The following is a 22,169-nucleotide window of genomic DNA, read 5'->3' as shown; positions in this document are numbered from 1 at the left end:
GCCAGCAACACGGATTTGACGCTAGATGTCCAAAAATTGGTAAAAACCTTGCACATACCTTGCAGATTAAGGGAAAATTTTTGTTTTTCTCCTAAGTCACTTTCCATTCGCTTGGTAATGCCGAAACTCTCCGCTCGGCAGCTCTAAAAATCGAAATTTCGCCGTTTTTCAACGTACAATGAACTTTTTGAGCAGCCTATAATGGTAGTAAAAATCCGAAAATTTGTGGAACGCAAGTCCATACCATCAGTATGGAAGGGCAAATGTCAGAGAACTCCTAGGTCTTTCATTTTCTGCCAAGCGATGCCCACAATGGTGGAAAACCCGTCAAAAATAGCTCAATTTTGACCGTTTTTTCGCGTTCGAAAATTTATCGGACGCCCTGCAATGACAATGAAGGTCCGAAATTTTGTGGAAAGTAAGTTCATACCGTTTGTATGGAATAAAAAATTTTACTTGGTCCCTACGTCTTATATTCTTCGTTCTGCGATACCCGAAATGGCAGCGAAAACGTCAAAAATACCTCAAATTGGCCGTTTTTGGAGAATTTTTTTGAACACCTTGTAGCGGCAGTGGAGATCCGAAAATTTGTACAAAGTAAGTTCATACCCTCCGCAAGGAATAAAAAAATCTACTTGGTTCTTCGTCTTACATTCCTCGTTGTGCGGTGCCTGCAATCACTTCGAAAACGTCAAAAATACCTCAATTCGGCCGTTTCTTCAATGGCGAAATTTATTGGACACCCTGTAATAACTCTGGAAGTTCGAAAATTGGGGGAAAGCAAGTCCGTACCACTAGTATGGAAGGGCAAATTTCAAAAGATCCATAGATGTTTCATTGTTTGTCGCACGGTGTCCAAAATATACCTCCATTTTGACCGGTCTTTCGCTATCAAAATTTAATAGACACCCTATAATGACAATGGAGGTCGAAAACTTTGCTGAAAGTAAGTTCATTCCATCTTCATGCAATAAAAAATTCTGCTTCGTTCCTGTATTATGCATTCCTCGTTGTGCGGTGCCCGCAATCGTATCGGAAACGTCAAGTATACCTGAATTCAGCCAATTTTTTGCGTGAGAAATTTTTTTGGCACCCTGTTATGACATTGGCGACTCTTATAAGTGCAAGCAAATATACGTTGTACATCACTGAGGAACGGCAATTTTTCTAAGACCCTTCCATTTTTTATTGTTGTCGCTAGACGCCCTAAAGTGAGGCGAACACTTAAAAAATACCTAAATTTATCCATTGCTTTCTTTCAACAATAGCTTCTTACATAGCTTCGGACTTCTGCTGTCAGTATAGGGTGTCTGCAAAAGTAATTCGGTAAAAAAAAATTGGCCGAATTCAGGTATACTTGACGTTTCCGATACGATTGCGGGCACCGCACAACGAGGAATGCATAGTACAGGAACGAAGCAGAATTTTTTATTGCATGAAGATGGAATGAACTTACTTTCAGCAAAGTTTTCGACCTCCATTGTCATTATAGGGTGTCTATTAAATTTTGATAGCGAAAGACCGGTCAAAATGGAGGTATATTTTGGACACCGTGCGACAAACAATGAAACATCTATGGATCTTTTGAAATTTGCCCTTCCATACTAGTGGTACGGACTTGCTTTCCCCCAATTTTCGAACTTCCAGAGTTATTACAGGGTGTCCAATAAATTTCGCCATTGAAGAAACGGCCGAATTGAGGTATTTTTGACGTTTTCGAAGTGATTGCAGGCACCGCACAACGAGGAATGTAAGACGAAGAACCAAGTAGATTTTTTTATTCCTTGCGGAGGGTATGAACTTACTTTGTACAAATTTTCGGATCTCCACTGCCGCTACAAGGTGTTCAAAAAAATTCTCCAAAAACGGCCAATTTGAGGTATTTTTGACGTTTTCGCTGCCATTTCGGGTATCGCAGAACGAAGAATATAAGACGTAGGGACCAAGTAAAATTTTTTATTCCATACAAACGGTATGAACTTACTTTCCACAAAATTTCGGACCTTCATTGTCATTGCAGGGCGTCCGATAAATTTTCGAACGCGAAAAAAACGGTCAAAATTGAGCTATTTTTGACGGGTTTTCCACCATTGTGGGCATCGCTTGGCAGAAAATGAAAGACCTAGGAGTTCTCTGACATTTGCCCTTCCATACTGATGGTATGGACTTGCGTTCCACAAATTTTCGGATTTTTACTACCATTATAGGCTGCTCAAAAAGTTCATTGTACGTTGAAAAACGGCGAAATTTCGATTTTTAGAGCTGCCGAGCGGAGAGTTTCGGCATTACCAAGCGAATGGAAAGTGACTTAGGAGAAAAACAAAAATTTTCCCTTAATCTGCAAGGTATGTGCTAGGTTTTTACCAATTTTTGGACATCTAGCGTCAAATGCGTGTTGCTGGCAAAAATATTAAAAATATACGGCGAAAATGCCAAAAAAAACCAGAAAAATCTCGATGTTTAGGCTCTGTGCGCGCCGGGTTAAAAATTTTTTTTCTCAAAATCCTCTTGGCTACCGTGTTTTTTTATCACATAGAACCATTTAAGACCGTGCAACATTTAATTTTGTCGATTTAAAAAAAAAAGTCCCACCCTAGGCTCCGTTTGGTGAAATATTTGGCATAAAGTCTACCTAGGAAAAGTACTTTGAAAATATGAAACGTTCAGCAAAATCCAGGTGGGGCTGGAAAAGGCCCAAAACGATACACCTCCTTTCAAACTTTCAAAATTTTACTAATGACCATTTATGTGTGCCTTAGGCGAAAAGTTTATGAGGTAGAGTTCTGTAGAAGCAATGTAACTTCATAGCGAGACCAAGAAATTGAAAATCGGACACGTTGTTTCCGAGATATAGCGCGTTGAAAACACGCTTGGTGGACATCTTTAACGGCTGCCATCTTGGTTCTTGCACAGACCCCACAGTGCTTCCTCTTCTAGAAGGGCTTCTTATGACCATAAGAATGATCCCTGAAAGCGGCAATTTCCAATCAAAAAGTGCAGGGTTTTTTTGTGTGCCCTGCATACTAAATATGGGGGTTTAGGAAAAAGTACATGGAACAAAAAGTTCTTATTTTTGGCCAGAAAAGTCTAAACATGCCCTTCCTATTTGAAACATGTGAGAAATGGAGGGGCACCCCCTTTTAAATCCCCTATCAGCCCAAAATAGGGTTTTAGGATGCTGAAAATATTTTCATTAAATTCTTTGGGGTTGATTTTATCTCTGTAGGTTTTCGTCTCGAAGCTCAATTTTCATCCGATCCCGAGAAGAAGGTAGTGGATGGGTACTCTGGAACACCTGGTATAAAATTAATGGACCCATATTTCGTCGTTAATGCAACTCAGAAATCCCACTAAAAATATTTTGACGTGAAGATGAACCGCCAAGCTACAAATATAAACATTCCTCACCCGAAATGCAGTGATATCCCACAAAATGGCCGCCAAGTAAATAGTATTAATATTAATTTAAAGGTTCTCCTCCCTGCAACATTTCATGCTTAAAAAGCAAAAATATAGACCAAAAAGAAAAATAATAATTAAATCCAATGATACAAATTTATCCATTTTTTTCTACAAAGAAAAAATCTTTCTACCTTTACATGGAAATGTTTTCGGTGGGATATCATGAGGTTCACAGACTGAGGAATAAAAAGAAAAAAACGTCCACAATTTTTGTTTTCAAGTGAAGAGAAAGAGGAGTGTGAAAAAAGGGCCGAAAATGCCTCAAGGCATTTTCGAATTTTGAACACTTGGGGTGACACAGTATCTTTCGAGACGCCCAGAACCGGTCACCGTTTTGCTTAGAAGCGCCGGGTTGCGACGTTGCCATTTTTTAAAGTGGAAACCTTTAAAAATTCATATCTCCGCTGCATCTCAACCGATTTCAATGAACTTTTTTTTAAAATGTTCCTCTTAAGTAGAGCTATCTAATGGTGTGTAGTTTTCTTGGTTTACTTGGCTTTGAGGGGCACTTGCGCGGTTTTAGCAGTTTTTGATATAGACAAAAATTTTGTTTTTATTTTACCACGATCGTGGAGTCGACAGGATCTGAACGAAAACCAGTCTAAATGAGAGTTCAGGTTCTCACCTTTCTAACGAAGACAAGATCATTCCTGGGAAATGTTTAGTTTCTGAGATATGACGGCTCAAAGTTGGTCATACGCTTTTGCGCAATGTGAATGAGTCTTATCACTGAATCATTCGCGATCTAGGGGTTCCTTACGTTCAATTTACGTGGAAATAACCACACAGAGCAGTAAGGTGTCCAACAAGAGCCGTTTTTTCACCTTCGGCTGCCGATGTACGACGTTGTCATTTTTTGAAGTGAAAACTCTTAAAAATGCATAACTCCGCTGCATTTCAACTGATTTCAATGAACTTTTCTTTTAAATGTTCCTCCTAGATAGAACTTTCTAGAAGTATTCAGATTTTGGAATTTTATTTACATACTTACTTTTTTACGTAAGAAGGTCTCTATTTCCCCCAATTTTTTTTTAACATTCAAACTTGATCGGAACATCACCATCGCTTAATGTATAATGCAAAAATCTTGGTAAAATAGCGACACCACCTCTTGTACAATGAGGGCATCGCATTCAATATTTGTACACGTAAGAATAGTGATTAAATGAAACCCGTTTTTAAAAGTTCTTCATTTTGAATTCTGCCATTTCAAACCCTCCCACAACCCCCAGAAAAAAAAAAGCAACACTATTTTTTGTATGAAAAATCTCTGCAAAGAACCATATAAACAACCGCAGTGCCTCCATAAGGTAAATAAAATTCCAAAATCTAAATACTTCTAGAAAGCTCTATCTAAGAGGAACATTTAAAAGAAAAGTTCATTGAAATCAGTTGAAATGCAGCGGAGTTATGCATTTTTAAGAGTTTTCACTTCAAAAAATGACAACGTCGCACATCGGCAGCCGAAGGTGAAAAAACGGCTCTTGTTGGACACCTTACTGCTCTGTGTGGTTATTTCCACGTAAATTGAACGTAAGGAACCCCTAGATCGAGAATGATTCAGTGATAAGACTCATTCACATTGCGCAAAAGCGTATGACCAACTTTGAGCCGTCATATCTCAGAAACTAAACATTTCCCCGGAATGATCTTGTCCTCGTTAGGAAGGTGAGAACCTGAACTCTCATTTAGACTGGTTTTCGTTCAGATTCTGTCGACTCCACGATCGTGGTAAAATAAAAACAAAATTTTTGTCTATATCAAAAACTGCTAAAACCGCGCAAGTGCCCCTCAAAGCCAAGTAAACCAAGAAAACTACACACCATTAGATAGCTCTACTTAAGAGGAACATTTTAAAAAAAAGTTCATTGAAATCGGTTGAGATGCAGCAGAGACATGAATTTTTAAAGGTTTCCACTTTAAAAAATGGCAACGTCGCAACCCGGCGCTTCTAAGCAAAACGGTGACCGGTTTTGGGCGTCTCGAAAGATACTGTATCACCCCATGTGTTCAAAATTCGCAAATGCCTTGAGGCATTTTTGGCCGTTTTTTCACACCCCTCTTTGAAAACTTTACAATTTGTTGATAGGTAAACCGATCAACTCAATCTCATCAACCAATCAACTCATCAACCGATCAACAATCAAACTCGGGCAACTTTCGCTGCCCGAGTTCGGTCGGCTTTTCGGCCCAATTTTCGCCTCGGGAGGGGAGGTATATTTTGAGCTGCATCTTAGTAGACCTTTCAAGAAGCAGCCTGAGTCATTTGCAAAAAAGTTCTCTAAAACATAATAGAAGCATCGGTTTGACCCGACCCGCGCAAGCCAGTTACGCTGCTCGAGTTCGGTCGCACCCCCCCCCCCCTCCCTCCCTCCCGCCCGGGGGTATATTCTGAGCTGCATCTTAGTCGACCTTTCAAGATGCAGTCGTAATCATTTGCATAAAAAATTCTCCAAAACATGGCGAAAGAATCGGTTTAATGCGGCTCGCCGACTCTGAAATCGGTGGCGTGAACACCCCCCCCCCCCTTCCCCATAAGGCAAAATTGTCAGTTTTTGAGTTCGGATGGTCTCTAGCCTATTCAGAGGATACAAAAGACTCAAGAAACCATCAAAGAATCTCATAGGCGACCGATAAACCCGGGTGTAAAAACTGCCAATTATACGCCGAATTGGCAACTTTGACCCCCAAAATGGGGGGTAAAACTTCGAGATAGGGAGAAATGCCCATTGACACTTTTGATCAGTAGGTTAAGACCTACAACATATCAAAACGCCAGCCGATTTAACCGGGCCCACTTTTGCCATAAGACCGGTCCGTCGTCCTTTGGCATCTCCGTTTTTTATCGGCGGATTGGTCTGAAACTCAGAATCCTCAGGTTTTTCGGGACGAGAAAAACGACTCAGGCATCAGTTTTCCAGAAAAGTCAGTTCTTTTCAAAATGGCGGCTTAGAGCGGGAAGTGGATATTTAGGCTGCTTATCGTTCGATTTGTATCAGACTTGGGGTATCCGGGGGTATTTCGGCACGAGAAGAACGAATCTTTCATGGGATTTTTGAAATTTCGAAAAACTTTAAAATGGCGGCGAAAAAATGACGGGAAAGCCATATCACCGGCCATAACACCGATTTTTCCGCTGTATTTCCAAGATCTAATGAAAGACTCATTTTTTTCGAGCCAAAAACCACCAGAATATTGACTTTTGTGCAAATCCATTGGTAAACAGTCGTGATAGGGATTTTCCGTCATTATTTCGCCGCCATTTTAAAGTTTTTCAAAATTTCAAAAATCAAATGAAAGTTGTTCGTTCTTCTCGTGCCGAAATACCCTCGGATACCAAGTCTCATACGAATCTAACGATAAGCAGCCTAAATATCCACTTCCTGCTCTAAGCCACCATTTTAACCGCCACCGTTTTGAAAAGGACTAACTTTTCTGGAAAACTGATGCCAGAGTCATGTTTCTCGTCCCGCAAAACCTGAGGAGTCTGAATTTCAGACCAATCCGCCGATAAAAAACGGAGATGCCAAATTTCCACCATTTTGTCAAAAATGCACATTTTGACCTGCGGTTTGCGCCCAAAAATTTTCTTATTATCTTTCGAATGAGGTATCACAAAAGGGGGGTTGCCATTTGAAAAAAAATTTAACCCCCGCCCCCCTTTGGGGAACCGGCCCCCAAAACTTTGGGGAGACCAAAAAGTTGCTACTTTAGACCGAGGAACATTGCCAAAGTTTCTAACTTCTATCTCAATTAGGAAACAAGTTACAGGGGTGGTAGATGACTTTTGGATAACCCTGTATAGATGTTCAACATTATTGTTGTCATTCACAAATTATGTCAGATAGTGCATGTATCTCAGAGTCAATTTGACCAATTCCTCCTCAATATCCTGATAGACAGAGTAAACAGCTTTGATTCAGTACCTGATAATACCAGCTTTGATAATAGTTACTAGCACACTGTCTGGTCATGTTCCACTGGTTTGATTGTAGATTTAGCAGAATGATAGTATTGGCAAATTAGTCAAAGTGAACAATATATCTCACCCAATAAGAGAGATAAAGCACAACTCATGAGCTACTTCAGACCAAAAAATACCCTCTGGTACCAAGTTTCACGAAAATCGATTTGGTAGGAGCTGAGATAGCATTTTAGGACACGTTCCCCATCTTCAGTAGAAAAATATATAGTGCTCATATGAAATTATTTAAGCGCTGATTCAAAAGTACAGCACTTACTAAAGGTAAATGTATGGATAAGAAGAATTCATTTGATAAAAATTTCAAAACCCCAAGTTTCACGTATATCCATGGAACAGGAGCCGAGATAGCATTTTGGGCCGTATCTGCCATCTTGGATTTGCGAAATTTGGAAATTTGACTAATAATTCGAGTTTAGAGAGAGATTAAGCACAACACATGCGCTACTTGAGACAGCAGTACCAAAAAATACCCCCTGTTACCGAGTTACACGGAAATCGATTTAATAGGAGCTGACATTGCATTTCAGGACACATTCGCCATCCACAGTAGAGAAATAGATAGTATTTATTTAATAATATTGAGGTGCTGATTCAAGAGTACATCACGTACTATGGGTAAATATACAGATAAGAGGAATTTATTTCATGACAGTTTCGAAATTCCAAGTTTCACGAATATCCATGGAGCACGAGCCAAGGTAGCATGTTAGGTCACATCCGCCATCTCAGGTCTGCAAGGTCTGACAAATTGACTAAAAATTCGAGTTTTCGTCGAAAAAACCTCCTGAAACCACGTTTCAAGAAAATCGATGGAACAGGAGCCGAGATAGCATTTGAGGCCGCGTCAGTCATCTTGGATTTGCAAATTTTGAAAATTTGACTAAAAATTTGAATTTTTTGTTTACTAAGGAGCTGTATCCCCTGGCCGCTACGCGACGCAACCGCCGGGGCGTTTCGCGCCCCCACAGGCTGTATCGTGGCCAGCAAAATCGTCGAAATAGCCCGTTGGCGAGTAGTAAGAAAATAATTTTAATTGAATGACAAAACAATGTTTCGAAGAAAAATTTCCCACCAAAGAATATTCGTAATGCCTTTCTCTTTACTCTGTATTTTGATTCCTTTTTTGGGAAGTCGACCTTGACAGGGCCACATATAGCTGTCCATGACTAAACAATGGCCTCTGAAAGTAAAGACTCATTGTATTAACACTCTGACCTTTAAACTCCCCTTCCTCACTCCTGCCCATCGACTGTCTTACTCCTCTTCCTCACCTCGTCCATCAAGCGTCTTGATAATTATTTTATTAGAATAGAGGATAATTATCTGTAAATACGCAGTTGCACGAAAATCGATGGAACAGGAGCCAAAATAGCATTTCTGGCCACGTCCATCATCTTGGATTTGCGAATTTTGAAAATTTGATTAAAAATTCGAGTTTCTGTGTGATGTCCTGTGGGTACTATGTTTTGTAGGTCAAACGTCAAGTCACCTGACTAAGAAACAGGATTATGTTAACATAACATGAATAACTAACTGAAATGTGATATTTTACCATGACTGCTGATGGATCATGTAGTACTGAGGGGGCCTGATCGCTCCCATACTGAAGCAGATATCATCGTAGTTTGTGAACTGTATTGGCTCATTTTTTGGTGTATTTACAATGAAAGTGCCTGTAACAAGATTTTGAAAAAAAAATTACCACTTCAAAAATTGCAAAAACTTTACAACCAACACCTGACTTTATTGTGTAAACCTCACACACAGCTTGTTAAGCTGACCTTAGAGGCATCAAATCGTGCTAAATATTGTTGCCCAAAAGGAAGTTGGAGACCCTGATGTAATGAAAAAAGTAATTAAGGGTGATCAGTAGGAAAAATTTAGTCTTTCTGGCATCCTTCTTGGTGAGTATTATCTCTAAAATAAGGCAAGGAACCAACTGCGAACACCTGCTATAAAGCTCTGCAGCTGTTATCAACACTCCTTGAAGTCAAAGAAGATTCTGGAAAGTTCTGGAAAGGATGTGTTAATTATAATTTGTAATTTCCTGCCGTACACGCAGCCAGAGTTAATGACAGAGGAACGTCCTTACATAAGCTGAAGACCAATGAAACTAAATCTAATAAAAACTACAGTCTTATCGCCTGTTTGCCTACAAAAGAAAAAAAAGGGTAATGATCGGTCTTATCCATTGTTTACCTACAAAAAATAAAGTGATGATCCCAGTGCTCTGCAAACAGAGACTGCATATGATATGCTTCGATAGCTCATAAAGGCACGTATCACGTCAAGTGTCGAGAGGCCGGATCGATTCATCGCTGACACTGGCTTCAAATCTGAATGGGATTCCCCTTTCTTTTGTTCTGCGATCAGAAATCAGGTAGACGGATGCGATGGGCGAGCAGTGCGGTTAGAATCTTGACATCTGAGGGATCGAGCCGGGCGTGATCATTAGATCCTGAGTTAAATACCATTGCCCGGCAATGATATACAAATCCATACGGTCGATAGCATTCTCCGATGTTCGCTAGTGAAATCCAGTCTTTGGAGTTAACTATAGCCGGCCCCGGCAAGTTCGCTCAACATATCCGATATTTGAGTTTGCCGCGTAAATCAGACTACCGCTACCTCGCTGCGCGGCGCTTCCATTCCTACTGCGTTATCTATTCTAACTATTATTATAATCCTACTATTTTTCTCCTCCTTCTTCTTCTTCTTCTTCTTCTTCTTCTTCTTCTTCTTCTTCTTCCTCCTTCTCCTCTTCTTCTCAAATGATCTTCGCATCGAGAAACTCGTAAATTTTAAACAGACAATTTCAAGAAAAATTGTTTAAAAGTAGTTCTAAAGCCCTTTTTAGTGTGCAATTTGGAAACATTATATCAATAATTAAAATTACATCAGTAAAGAAATTGAAACATTTGACTTCACTGTAACTTTTTACTTAATCTGGTTTTAACCAGAATTGAAAGAATTGAAAGAAAAAAATCATAATGATGCTTCAACCACGAGGCTTCTTTTTCAGAGATCTATTATGTAAAAGTCCTGAAGCATTTTTCCTTTAAAAATATACCAAGTGTTATTTTAATTAATACTTCTTGACGAATTTTTTAAGAGTTTGTGAAAAGTGCTTCACGTATTCGCTTTTACTAGGTCAAATCATCTTCATAGTGTTGTTTATACTTTTGATGGTAGAAGTGTAGAACCCTCCTCTCTACCCTGACCGCATTTCGGAATTATTGGTTTTAATTTATTGGGAGGAAAAGTCTCATCGATTTTTCCTGCGAAAAATTTGACAGAGCCTAGGATATTAAAAAAATTCTTGTTTTAGAAAAGATACCGGTAGGTTTGCGTTTCTTCTTTCTCCGGACATATAGATTCACATACATGTGAAACAAAACTTTCATTGCGAACACAGAAATTGAAAGTTTTCTTTTACAATGAAGTGCGCGGAGGAATAAAACCTCACACCTCCATCACTTAATCACCTTTCGTGTTTTTGGTTTCCTTCTTGCCAATTCTCAATACGCTCCTTGTCACTGTTACCTCGCGTCATTTTCGGGTTATTCCCCCGGCCTAATTATACCCACAATAATAGTACTACTCCCTTTAATATATTAAGTACCATCCCCGAGATTTCAGCCACTTCCGAAAATGATGATTCATTGGAGCCTTTGAGTTAATAGATCACTATATTGCTTTTCAGTACCTACAGATGCGGTGATTAATGTGTGTCAACGTGATGGGCCGTTGATAGCAAAGAGGGTAGTAAGTGCCAAAATGAAGTTTTGGTAAAACGGGCTCAGAGGCATGTGACCGGAAAATTTTATTACAGAAGCCATTCTTTCTCAAATTATCACGAATCGTCCGAGAGATTCCTAGAGATCGTTTGGATGATTAAAAATCGACTGATTTAATTTCCATTACATAAAAGGGTATTTTTCATTTTCATGCTAGGTTATTGTTAGACAAGACAGCCGTAAATGCTATCTTCTGCATGCTTTCGTGGTTGCGTTTTGGACGCACAACAAACACATTTTCAGGTTAGAAATTGGCAGAAGAGGGCGGCACTTTACTGGAAAACACTGTTCTCATTGGCTCTCATGCATCTACGGCTGTCTTGAAAAAAAACTGTGTCATTTTTTGTGCACTTACGGCTTTTACATACGTCTCGTTTTCATTAAATTAGGATGAATTTTGCTGTTTTAGCTGTCTCAGTAATTTCATCTAAAAGAGTTCAGACGAATTTTGAAGAAAACTCGATTTCGAAAATTTTGCACTTACGGCAGAACTGCTACCTTGCCTGAAACTACGTCATTTTTTGCGCACTTGCGGCTTTCTCATATGTCTCGTTTCCATGAAAATAAGATGAATTTTGCTATTTTAGCTATTTCTGTGATTTCATCTAAAATGGATTAGACGAATTTTGAAGGAGCCTTGATTTCGAAAATTTGACCCTTACTGCTCTGTACGCTATGACAGCAGTGAGGAGAGCGTAAGACAATTTTGTTTTTACATCTTAAAGGATTGGGGCCCACGTCACTAAAGCTAGATAAGCGGGGAGGGGGAGGTTCGAAAACTCCGAGTTCAGCGTTACGTATTTTCTGAACAATCCCTAATCGCACAGTGATCAAATACACACAATTTTGGCGTTAATAGTACCACTGAGACTATTTCATGGCCCAAAAAATGTGCAAGAGGAACTGTAGACACACATCCCTCTCGACGGCGATACCATATTAAATAAATTAGCAAAAGCGTATTAAATCGTAGATTATGACATTTTCTCTTTATTTTCTCATGGTGTAGTATTTTGATCGAATTTTTTGCTTCACAAAAAATCTATCAGACGGGTCCTCCATCAGATCAGCCCTCCGCCCCCATTACCAGACGTGATGCACTAATCTCTGAAATATCGAGGCATATCATATCGACGGCTAAAGTGTGACAGCACATATCTCCATCGCGGTGTCTCAAAATCTCCGCTTATAATTTATTTTTTCAAGGAGGAACAAGTCAGCTTCATAGCTTGATATCTATACAGAATATCCAAACAACAGAGAAAAAAATTAAAGAAGTTTTGTTAAAATTACGTTGACTATAAGTTTACAAGAAAAAAATAATGTATGACTGAGAGTCTAGAATCTCGCAAACAGATATATGCGGTCTCGCACTTTAGGCATCGATATGTAATCTCTGAGCAGGTGAACACAGAACAATAACAAATCTTAACTTAATTTATGTCTGGCAAACGACTAAAATATACAAAATTTGTGGTTGATCGCACAGCCAGTCCTTGGTTGATTTTTCTTAAACCATCGAGTTCAACGTGAGCTGCCTATTAGAAATTAGAATACACGTCAGCACATGACACAAGTTCGTGGATTTTCCTCTTTTTCGACAGTTTTTTTAAACAATAATTTGAGGCAACTCTTTTTTTCGAGAGCTTTTTCTGTTCATATTTTCTTCTTATGCTTAATTTAAACTTTTTGCCGGTACTGGATCGCACAATTATTCAAATATTTTTTTCTTGTTATTTTACTCCATATTATAGCTCAAGAGCTTGAGGAGGCAGCATATTTTCTGCGGCAGAAAGATTTTTAAGTATATTCCCCGACAACTAAAATGGCAGTTCAAATTTGGATTAAAATGCACGATTTGGCTATGCACAGACGATGCATCGCTTGGCTAACATAGGAGCGTAACTGCACATTGAAATGAGCCCGAAAAAGCTTTGAAATGTATGGAAGACAGGGTTCATTGTAGAGTGTTGTGTGCCCATATGTCAGGTAGGTGACGATATGCATCCCTTCAACAAATGACAGTGGCCGGCTGCTCATGTGTCAGTTTGTGCATTTAATTCCGCATTCAACCGGCCAGTTCGGCCTTTTAATTCCAGGCGAACAGCCACCAGCCCTCGATTGCTGAACGAGAGCTAGACACGGCCGAAATCTGGTCAGACGCCACCCTGGAAAACCCGTACGCGCGGTGGGCAATTGAGTCAAATGATCTTTGTCGCGACCCTTTCTCCGTGGCCCGTGGCACCGATCCCGCATACATTCCTCTTTCACTTTTAACTTTTCCTTTCCGTGTTTCCGTCGATCTTGATGAAATGACGGCCGCGAAGCAGTATGAAGTCCTGCCTCTCCTCTAATTGACGACGCGCTCGTGGACCATCCTCGATTTTATAGTATGTTCAATCTTTGGGCTCAATTTGGCGACTTGGTTGGTCAAGTCAAGGGGCCTGCGACAGAGCGACGGATTTTGCATCGCATGATCGAGAGATCAGAAATTCAGTTATCTAAGTTTAAAGAAATATTTTACTGATAATCATTTGCGACAGATCTTGGTTATTATAAAGACAGTTTATTTCATTTTAATAATTTTGTCAACTTCTCAGGGAGTGGAGGGGGCGCGGTGCGTGACTCATTTTATTAAATTACATCACGTGGAAGTATAGTGACTCTCATTCACATGTTGTGTAAAATCTCATGGTATTACCCGCTGAATCGATGACTGATGATAAGTAATTTTCGGGAAGATGGTTTCATGGAGAAAAATGATTATTAGCGGTGTCTGAGGAGTATCTTACAAGCAATTTTTGTATTTTTTGTTACCGCAAAGTATGTTTCTTGAGAAGTTGCCATAGTCTGTCATATGAATCGAAGATTTGTTTTGGCTGTCGATTAATATGCAGATACTAGCCGTTACGGACAGCCAAGGGGCTGCGCCCCCTGGACCCCCGATCACTCGCTACGCGAGTGACATTCGGCTCGCTCCGGGAGCCAGTTTTCTCAGTGATTGGACATTTAATCACTAAGATGTATACATTTTGGAGACTCTGGACTTCTAGAGGCATAAATGATTTCGTTACAGAACCTTGTAGCCGGAGCGTGCCATCATTTGCACATGAATAGGTGTGTGGAGATGAAGCGATGATGGGGATCGATCATTTCTTCAAAAACGCATTTGACTGGGACATCGTCCCATCGGGTGACGGAAAAAGACAATCCATGGATCTCCTTCCGCGATTTGATTTGCTGAAGTACCAAAAGTTCATATTTACCTCTTAAGAAGATTATCGGTGGCGTAGGGGTCTAAAAACTGCTCAACGATAGTATAGTTCGAGTTCCGAATCGCAATGAGCCCACTCGTGTTTTTTTCTTATACTTTCATCGCATATAAATTTCTCTGATGTTTTTGTTTTATTCTCTCTGATTGCATATTAGTAATCATATCCTCATTTCATTTCCTTTCCCTTTCCTTCTTCCCCTTCTGTAGCATCTATATCTATTTACAATTATTATTTTAAAATAGCTTTCCCCTAGTACACAATTGATGCTTCAAACGGAATCAATTGTTTTAATGACATTTCTGGCTAAATCATGGGTTTTCCCAGGAAGGCAGCCTTTCGGACTCTATTGTTGCCACACAAGTTGCTTTTTTAGCACTTTTCCCAATCCAAATCCATGTAAAATATTCACATTTATCGCACAATCTGGCAATCTCTCGAGTGAAATAGAAAAAGGTAGAATCGCTGAAAGTCTGAATCCTTCGAAGTTTATACTAATGATGTTTTGGCTATTGTTTGGCTGTTAATTTTTGCTTAAAAAATCACTGGCTGATTCCTCAAAACTATACTGCAGTATTTTGTATGTATATGACAAGTATGCTAAATTGACAGGCAAGACTGCAACAAATTCTAAAAATTTTTAAAAGCCCGGCATCCGGCGGCGGGCAAAATGGGCCAAAGCCAAAACCCCTATGCGCCCAACTTGATTCACGAAGAAAGCAGTTTTTCACTTTGATGCTTGCTGTAAGTGATGATCATTAATGCCTAAGGACAGGGATATGTCAGTTTCGGTACAGGTTTTGTGGACCCTAACGCGATAACAGAAGGCTTTTAACAGAATTATTGAGAAGCCCAATTTATGGCTCTTAAGCTGGCCAACTGATGAAGTATAACAAAACTCAAATCGATATGGAATATGGATCCCTGGGCGTGACCTTTGCTTTGTATTCCAATGTATCAGCCAGAGCTGAATATTCACCCTCTCAGTCGTACACTGATACGTTCATTATTTTCTTCTTTTGCGTTTCTCTTCATCATCGTCTCTTATCATTTTGTTAATTTGTACATCAACGGAGGGTAGTGGCGCTTATAATACAGCAAAGTAGGCAATGAGCATTCAGTCAGGGTTTCATACAAGATTTCATGCATAGGATGTAGGATATACATAGGACAACACAAGATGGACAGGAGAACATAGGACGGACGGGACAGCAGAGGATATGGATAGGCTCGGTTTAGTTCCTGCAGTATTTTTTGCTCTTAGTTGATAGTATGCTGCCTGAAACAAGATGACAACAGAAACAAAAAGCGAAGTATCTATTTTGCACATTGATATTAACTTGAGATCATAATGATATGTCTGATAATATCAGATAATTTAGTCCGTTTTGCTTCTACACCCAGTGTAAAATCCTATTTATGTTCTTTCTTATCAAGAGATGCCACTTATCTCCAGCTAGAAATAAGAATAGCTTTCAATATTACTAATCGCCAATACGGGAATTTTAATACTTCTTGAACTTCACTCTGTGGCACATTCGATCAATAAGGATCTGCACTCTAATTATGTAAACCACTGAACTCAGACTCGTTTGTTAACACTTTTCTTTTATTTCCTTATTTCAGCAGTATTTATTAGTCTTCCACAGTCTTTCAGCTCAAAACCCAATCTTTAAATACCTCTTTAAATGTCTTTACTTTTTCTCACAATGAATTTCTTACGTCTTTGGTCTCTATCCAAGAGGATTATTAAAAGTATAAATACATCAATCATTTTGGATGATTTCCTTCTGCACCAAAAAGAAAATCCCGAATTTTTGGAAATTCGATTTCCAATCAGAGCGCTATTAAATCAATTTTAATGTATGCCATAATAATTTACTGAGGAATTATTAATTTTGCATCATTTTCACCATGTGTTAAAATAGTTTATAATAATTAATCTGCAACGATGATAAATTAGGATTAGTTAAATCCATATTAGTGGGGCCGATAAGCATAACAATCGTGCACTTCTGGAAGAAAGCATGAAAATTTCAGGGATTCATCTCTACCCTATAGACATTCGATTCAGACATAGACCCCAAAAATCTGAGCCCCCTGGGGGGGCAGGGGGGCCCCCAAATTTTGAATTTTGAATAACTACTGAACGGCTAATGTTAGCGTAATTTTTTTTAAGCAGGACGATAGGAAATTTTATCAGGAACAAAAATGGTTCTATAAATTTTTCTGTGGGATCGATATTTAAGGCGTGAAACGGGAAGAACCATCGGGGGACGGGGAGCCGGCCGTTCTGAGGCAGATCCGCGCGCTGCGCTGTTTGCCCGGGACGCGCGCGGCGGCGCAGTACGGTGTTACCGACGAAACAGCCGCTTGTCTTGGTTTAATCTCAACGATGCGCAGTTTTAAAAATAATAATGAATTTACCATACTGCCTAAATACTTTTCCTCAGTAATATAAGCTCTACTTTTTACTAGTAATACATACAAACAAGCAAAAGCGAAATACTCCAATGTGAGAGCGCCGAGTCAATAGGAGGGATCGGTCATCGCGCATCACGCGTCTTGTTTTCTCTGAATGCAGAGCTTTTCCGACCTCATTACAGAGTAAATTACCCTTTCCTCACGTAAGTTTTGTACAGGATTACATTTTTTTAAGATATTAGAGCGAAATAACAAGTTTTAATACGATTTTGACCCACTTTTTCATGACTATTGGAAATGGCGGATCCTTCGTAACTTATTTTTAGCTTATTTTTCACGTTACTTTCGGCGAATGAGACAATGAGCTGCTTACATAACCATGAATTTTGCAAAACTTGGTAGAGATATTAATTGAGGAGTGTGGAGGGAGGGGAGGGGGGCTCCACAGTCCCTTCGCCACTATGAGGTTACCAGATTTCCTTCAAAATGAAGGGAATATCGTTTTTCGTTCATGTTCATTGGTTTCTCGCAATTGCATAGGTACTGATTCATACGGAACATTCCGACAATGTTCTTTTCTCCTCTTTTTCCCTCCAGCCGGTCAATAGAAGTTCTCATTTTCATGAACTTCCCATTTTTTCAGTTTTTCAACAAATATGCATATTTCAAAAAAATAGAACAATACATTAAATAAATGATAAAAAAGAAGATACCTGAATACTATCGCCTCTTTTTATCGAGTCATCCTTGAAGATATTATTGGTACTTACCACGACACATAGAAAATGGAATGAGCAGTAAAAAAAATCGATGTATATTATCTTACATTTTGTTGTATAGAATTTAGAATGGAGTTGGTAACATTTGCATTGAAAAAAATATTAACATAGGAGGAATAATTTATTTATCATGCAGGTTCTGATTCTTTAAAGAACCTCTGAGAAGGACCAGGCCTCAGGAAGAAATTCATTGCATTTCTTCTTTTTCAACCCGCAAATCTCGTACCGATTTTTGATTTGTATGGAGCTCATGGAAGAGTTCTAGGTAAGTATGTCGGAGACAATTTTCAAGAAACGGGACTTGCAAAATATGCAATGCACAAAACGTACACCTTAAACTTTATCGTACATTATAACACTGATCGAATTAGCGTTAGAGATTATCAAAAGGTTAATTTATCGTCAAAATATCAAAAAATCAGTCAAAATCAGTAATCAGTAATCAGTTGCAAAATTACCAAGATTGCGGAATATCGTACCTATGATGCGCTGACATAGGAGCAGGATAGGTTCCCAGTACTTAGGCGCGACTTCTTATCACTCAAACGGACCGTTTTGACAGATTAGCGGATACGGCGGCTAGGTATTACTTAATAATATTCTTTGTACTGTACAAGAAGCAGTCCAACAAAGGTTTTTTGGGGGTCATTTATCCCTATCAAGCTTTCTCAAGATTCTTTTGCCGTTTTTTTGGAGCAAGTTTTGAAGGTGGTTTTGGTCCTCTTAAAAAAATGCCTATGCGTAGCAATGATGTACCAAAATGTTCCTGAAAGAGAGGAGAATAAGCATGTTTTTATGTATGCTCATTGTTTACAAAATTAGGCTCCCTGGCTTAAGTAAGCATATTTAGATACCATCCTGATGTCGCAGCACCGAGAGAAAGAGAAAGAAAAACACTTTAAAATCATTTTTCAGGTCATCGTGGTACACAAATAAGATTTGTGACTTTCAGCCCCCCCCCCCTTCCCGAGACAACTGTGCCTCAGATTTTATTCCGTTCAACTGATGTCTGATGCAGTTATCTCGGATGCTGTAATAAAACTTGACAAACCCATATAACAAAACAAATGGAACTCCAGCACTATCCCCTTCTCTTTCTGTTGCCGTGCGCTTGCTTGTATACATACATATATTACCTGCATAAGTTAAGCCCTATTTTAAGGCTTTATAGGTAGTACGATTTATTCACAATACTTTTAAAACTGCGCATCGTTGAGATTAAACGAAGACAAGCGGCTGTTTCGTCGGTAACACCGTACTGCGCCGCCGCGCGCGTCCCGGGCAAACAGCGCAGCGCGCGGATCTGCCTCAGAACGGCCGGCTCCCCGTCCCCCGATGGTTTTTCTCGTTTCACGCCTTAAATATCGATCCCACAGAAAAATTCGTAGGCACCATTTTTGTTCCTGATAAAATTTCCTATCGTCCTGCTTAAAAAAAATTACGCTAACATTAGCCGTTCAGTAGTTATTCAAAATTCAAAATTTGGGGGCCCCCCTGCCCCCCCAGGGGGCTCAGATTTTTGGGGTCTATGTCTGAATCGAATGTCTACAGGGTAGAGATGAATCCCTGAAATTTTCATGCTTTCTTCCAGAAGTGCACGATTCTTATGATATTTTCCACTTATCGGCCCCACTATATATGTTAAACTTGCTTCATTTCTCCATTATGCTCGATTTTAAAACTCATACAATCAGTTTCTGATCATAACCTCATTAACATCTTCTGCTTACTTAGGTCATACTTTTTCTTCTCACTCAGGTTGTAAATTGGAGTCAAGCTTTCTTTTTGAGACGACTGTCTTTGGACGTTGTTGCCTATATACCTGCTTCGTTAGGTCTTTATTGCCTAAATGCACTTCCGCTTAGATAGGCTTGGATGTGATTTTGTAGCAAATATTGCAACTTACTTGGCAACAATGCCAACCTAAATTAACGTTCAATCGTTGAACATAATTCAACAATACTTAAATCGTACGATGATTTGGCTATAAAACATATAAAACTGAAATAATTTTAATAGTAGTTTTTCATACCATTTTCGGAAAGGTGGACAGGATAACAGGTTATAATATCATCCATATTCAGGAGTTTCTGAACGAGTTCATACTATGTCATAATTCTCTTCGGTGGGCTTCAGCTGTTCGATTAAGTCCGGCTTGCCCTCTTAATGCTCGTTTGAGATGATAGAATTTCTCAATTGTTGGAAAATGGCTTGAAGCTCTGCCATACTCTTCATATTCCCCAGAAAAGCCTCTAGAGTTTTTAATTTGGTTTTTTGATCGTTGTTGGAAGTATCATTCTTCATATTTTTGTCAGTTTCTTCTCTCTTTTCTTCCATTAGTGTCTTTGCTTTTGTCCTCGTTTCATAGAATATTGTTTCAAATTCGCTGTACTCATTTGGATTTACATCTGGTTCGATCATTTGAAGTTCAATATTTGTTTCGGAAAATTGGGTAAAGATCTGCTTGGCTTCCTCATAACGAATGTTTAAGTTCGTCATGCTACTTAACGTTTTCTTGTGCTACGAAGGTCTCAAGGCCCGACAGCTGATAGTTAAGATGAAGTTTTGTTGCCAAAAGACTGGCCTTTTTCGCTTTTTGCATTGTTAGGCAGAATTACTGTCTGATATTTCCAAATTGAATCGTGGAAATCGGACGATTACTGCACGATTTTTAATATCAGAGGTATGTGGAGATCAATCGATCACTGCACATGCTAGGTATTGACACGGAGATCGAGCGATCACAGCATGTCTCAACCACAATATGATCATTTTTTTTTTTCCATTCGGCCGTATAGTCCACTTTTGTGAAAACTTTTAATTTTCTTTGACGTCTTCTAAATTGCGCAGATGAAAATCACGTTGGGGTCACCATGTTTCTCTTAGTTCTTAATAAGAAAAATATATAATTACGTAGTAATTATAAATAAATACCAAAACAATTCTTGGTAGATGTCAAAGACTGACTGAAAACTTGTATTACCCTCTTATGAGAAAATATACATTCTTTCAGCTGACACTGACATTGTTGTCAGATGAACAGTTCAACAGACCAGTACACCCCAGTTGGTCAAAAGGACAAGCCTCAAACGAAAGCTTATGGTAAGGCAAACTTCCAGGAAAAGTTTCAACTTGAAGTGAAACCTCGTTTAGGCTGTACTGCGTTGCCAATTTTCCATTTTTATGTGATATATTTAAGGAATTCTGGATCACCATGGTTCAACAGACTAGTACACCCGATTTGATCAACGGAACAAGGCTTAAATGAAAGCTTACGATGAGGAAAACTTCCAGGAAAAGTTTCGACTTGAAGTGAAACCTCGTTTAGGCTGTACAGCGTTGCCAATGTTCCATTTTTATGCACTATACTCAAGGAATACTGGAAGATCATGGTTCAACAGGCTAGTACACCCAAGTTGGTCATCGGGACAAGGCTCAAACGAAAGCTTATGGTGAGGAAAACTTCCAGGAAAAGTTTCGACTTGAAGTGAAACCTCGTTTAGGCTGTACAGCGTTGCCAATTTTCCATTTTCATGAGGTAATATCGAGGAATTCTGGATCATCATGGTTCAATAGACTAGTACACCCGAGTTGGTCAACAGGACAAGCCTCAAAAGAAAGCTTATGGTAAGGCAAACTTCCAGGAAAAGTTTCAACTTGAAGTGAAACCTCGTTTAGGTTGTACTGCGTTGCCAATTTTCCATTTTTATGTGCTATATTCAGGGAATTCTGGATCACCATGGTTCAACAGACTAGTACACCCGATTTGGTCAACGGGATCAGGCTCAAACGAATCAAGAACAAGAGTAGTAATAATACTCTTATGAAACATGAAAAAATGTCACTAAAAGGATCCTGCAAACCTCTAACATTGATGTGTGCCATGATCGATTTCTAATTTTTTTAATGCATTAAACTTGTCTGTTGATGCTGATCAAAAATGATCAGTGCTTTGACTTTCTCTGAGCTACTGTTTTCGCACAATCTGCGAAAGTTTCGTTGATTCCCTGAATAATAGGAGGCAGTACAGCGATCACGAGTCAACAAGACCCCCTTTTTTTCAAAACTCAATAAAAACAAGGAAAAACTTAGTCGGTGAGAGGTAAGGGGGAGAGTGGGAGCGATAGAAACTGATTTGGATCGTCAAGCAAAAAGGCGTGCAGAATACGAGATAAGATGGCCTAGGGTTTTCCTGATTTCCTTGTTGGCACACAACCGACCATACCCCAGTGCTGAAATGAGGGATCTCTTTGACTCTACATCTCCGCACTGACTCCTTTCATTCAAAGAATTTGCGAAACTCTCGTGAATTGTGCGAAAACAGTCGCTCGTAGGAAGTTGGTGCAAGGAGGACTTTTGATCAGCATCCATTGACAAGTTTCATGCGATAAAAAAATGGAAAATCGATCATGGCACACAACTCTATGAGTGGTTTGCAGTGTCCTTTAGA

At 39.3% G+C, this 22,169-nt stretch overlaps 1 protein-coding gene across 4 annotated transcripts in view; it reads right to left on the bottom strand.

The window, feature by feature from the left end:
* Nup214 (nuclear pore complex protein Nup214) overlaps nt 1-22,169 on the bottom strand; it is a 208,611-nt gene that overhangs the window by 149,205 nt on the left and 37,237 nt on the right. For all 4 annotated transcript variants that reach the window (XR_011899324.1, XM_019045593.2, XM_072297225.1 and 1 more), the window contains exon 6: nt 9,000-9,120. Coding sequence is in view for 3 of the 4 variants with exons in the window: in XM_019045593.2 (XP_018901138.1) it covers nt 9,000-9,120 (121 nt within the window). In the remaining variant the exon portion in view is untranslated. The remainder of the gene's footprint in view (nt 1-8,999; nt 9,121-22,169) is intronic.

Source organism: Bemisia tabaci, chromosome 2, assembly GCF_918797505.1.
Source record: "Bemisia tabaci chromosome 2, PGI_BMITA_v3".
Lineage (NCBI taxonomy): Eukaryota > Metazoa > Arthropoda > Insecta > Hemiptera > Aleyrodidae > Bemisia > Bemisia tabaci.
The sequence above is the reverse complement of the archived record's forward strand: the minus strand, read 5'-3'. Positions and strand labels throughout refer to the sequence as shown.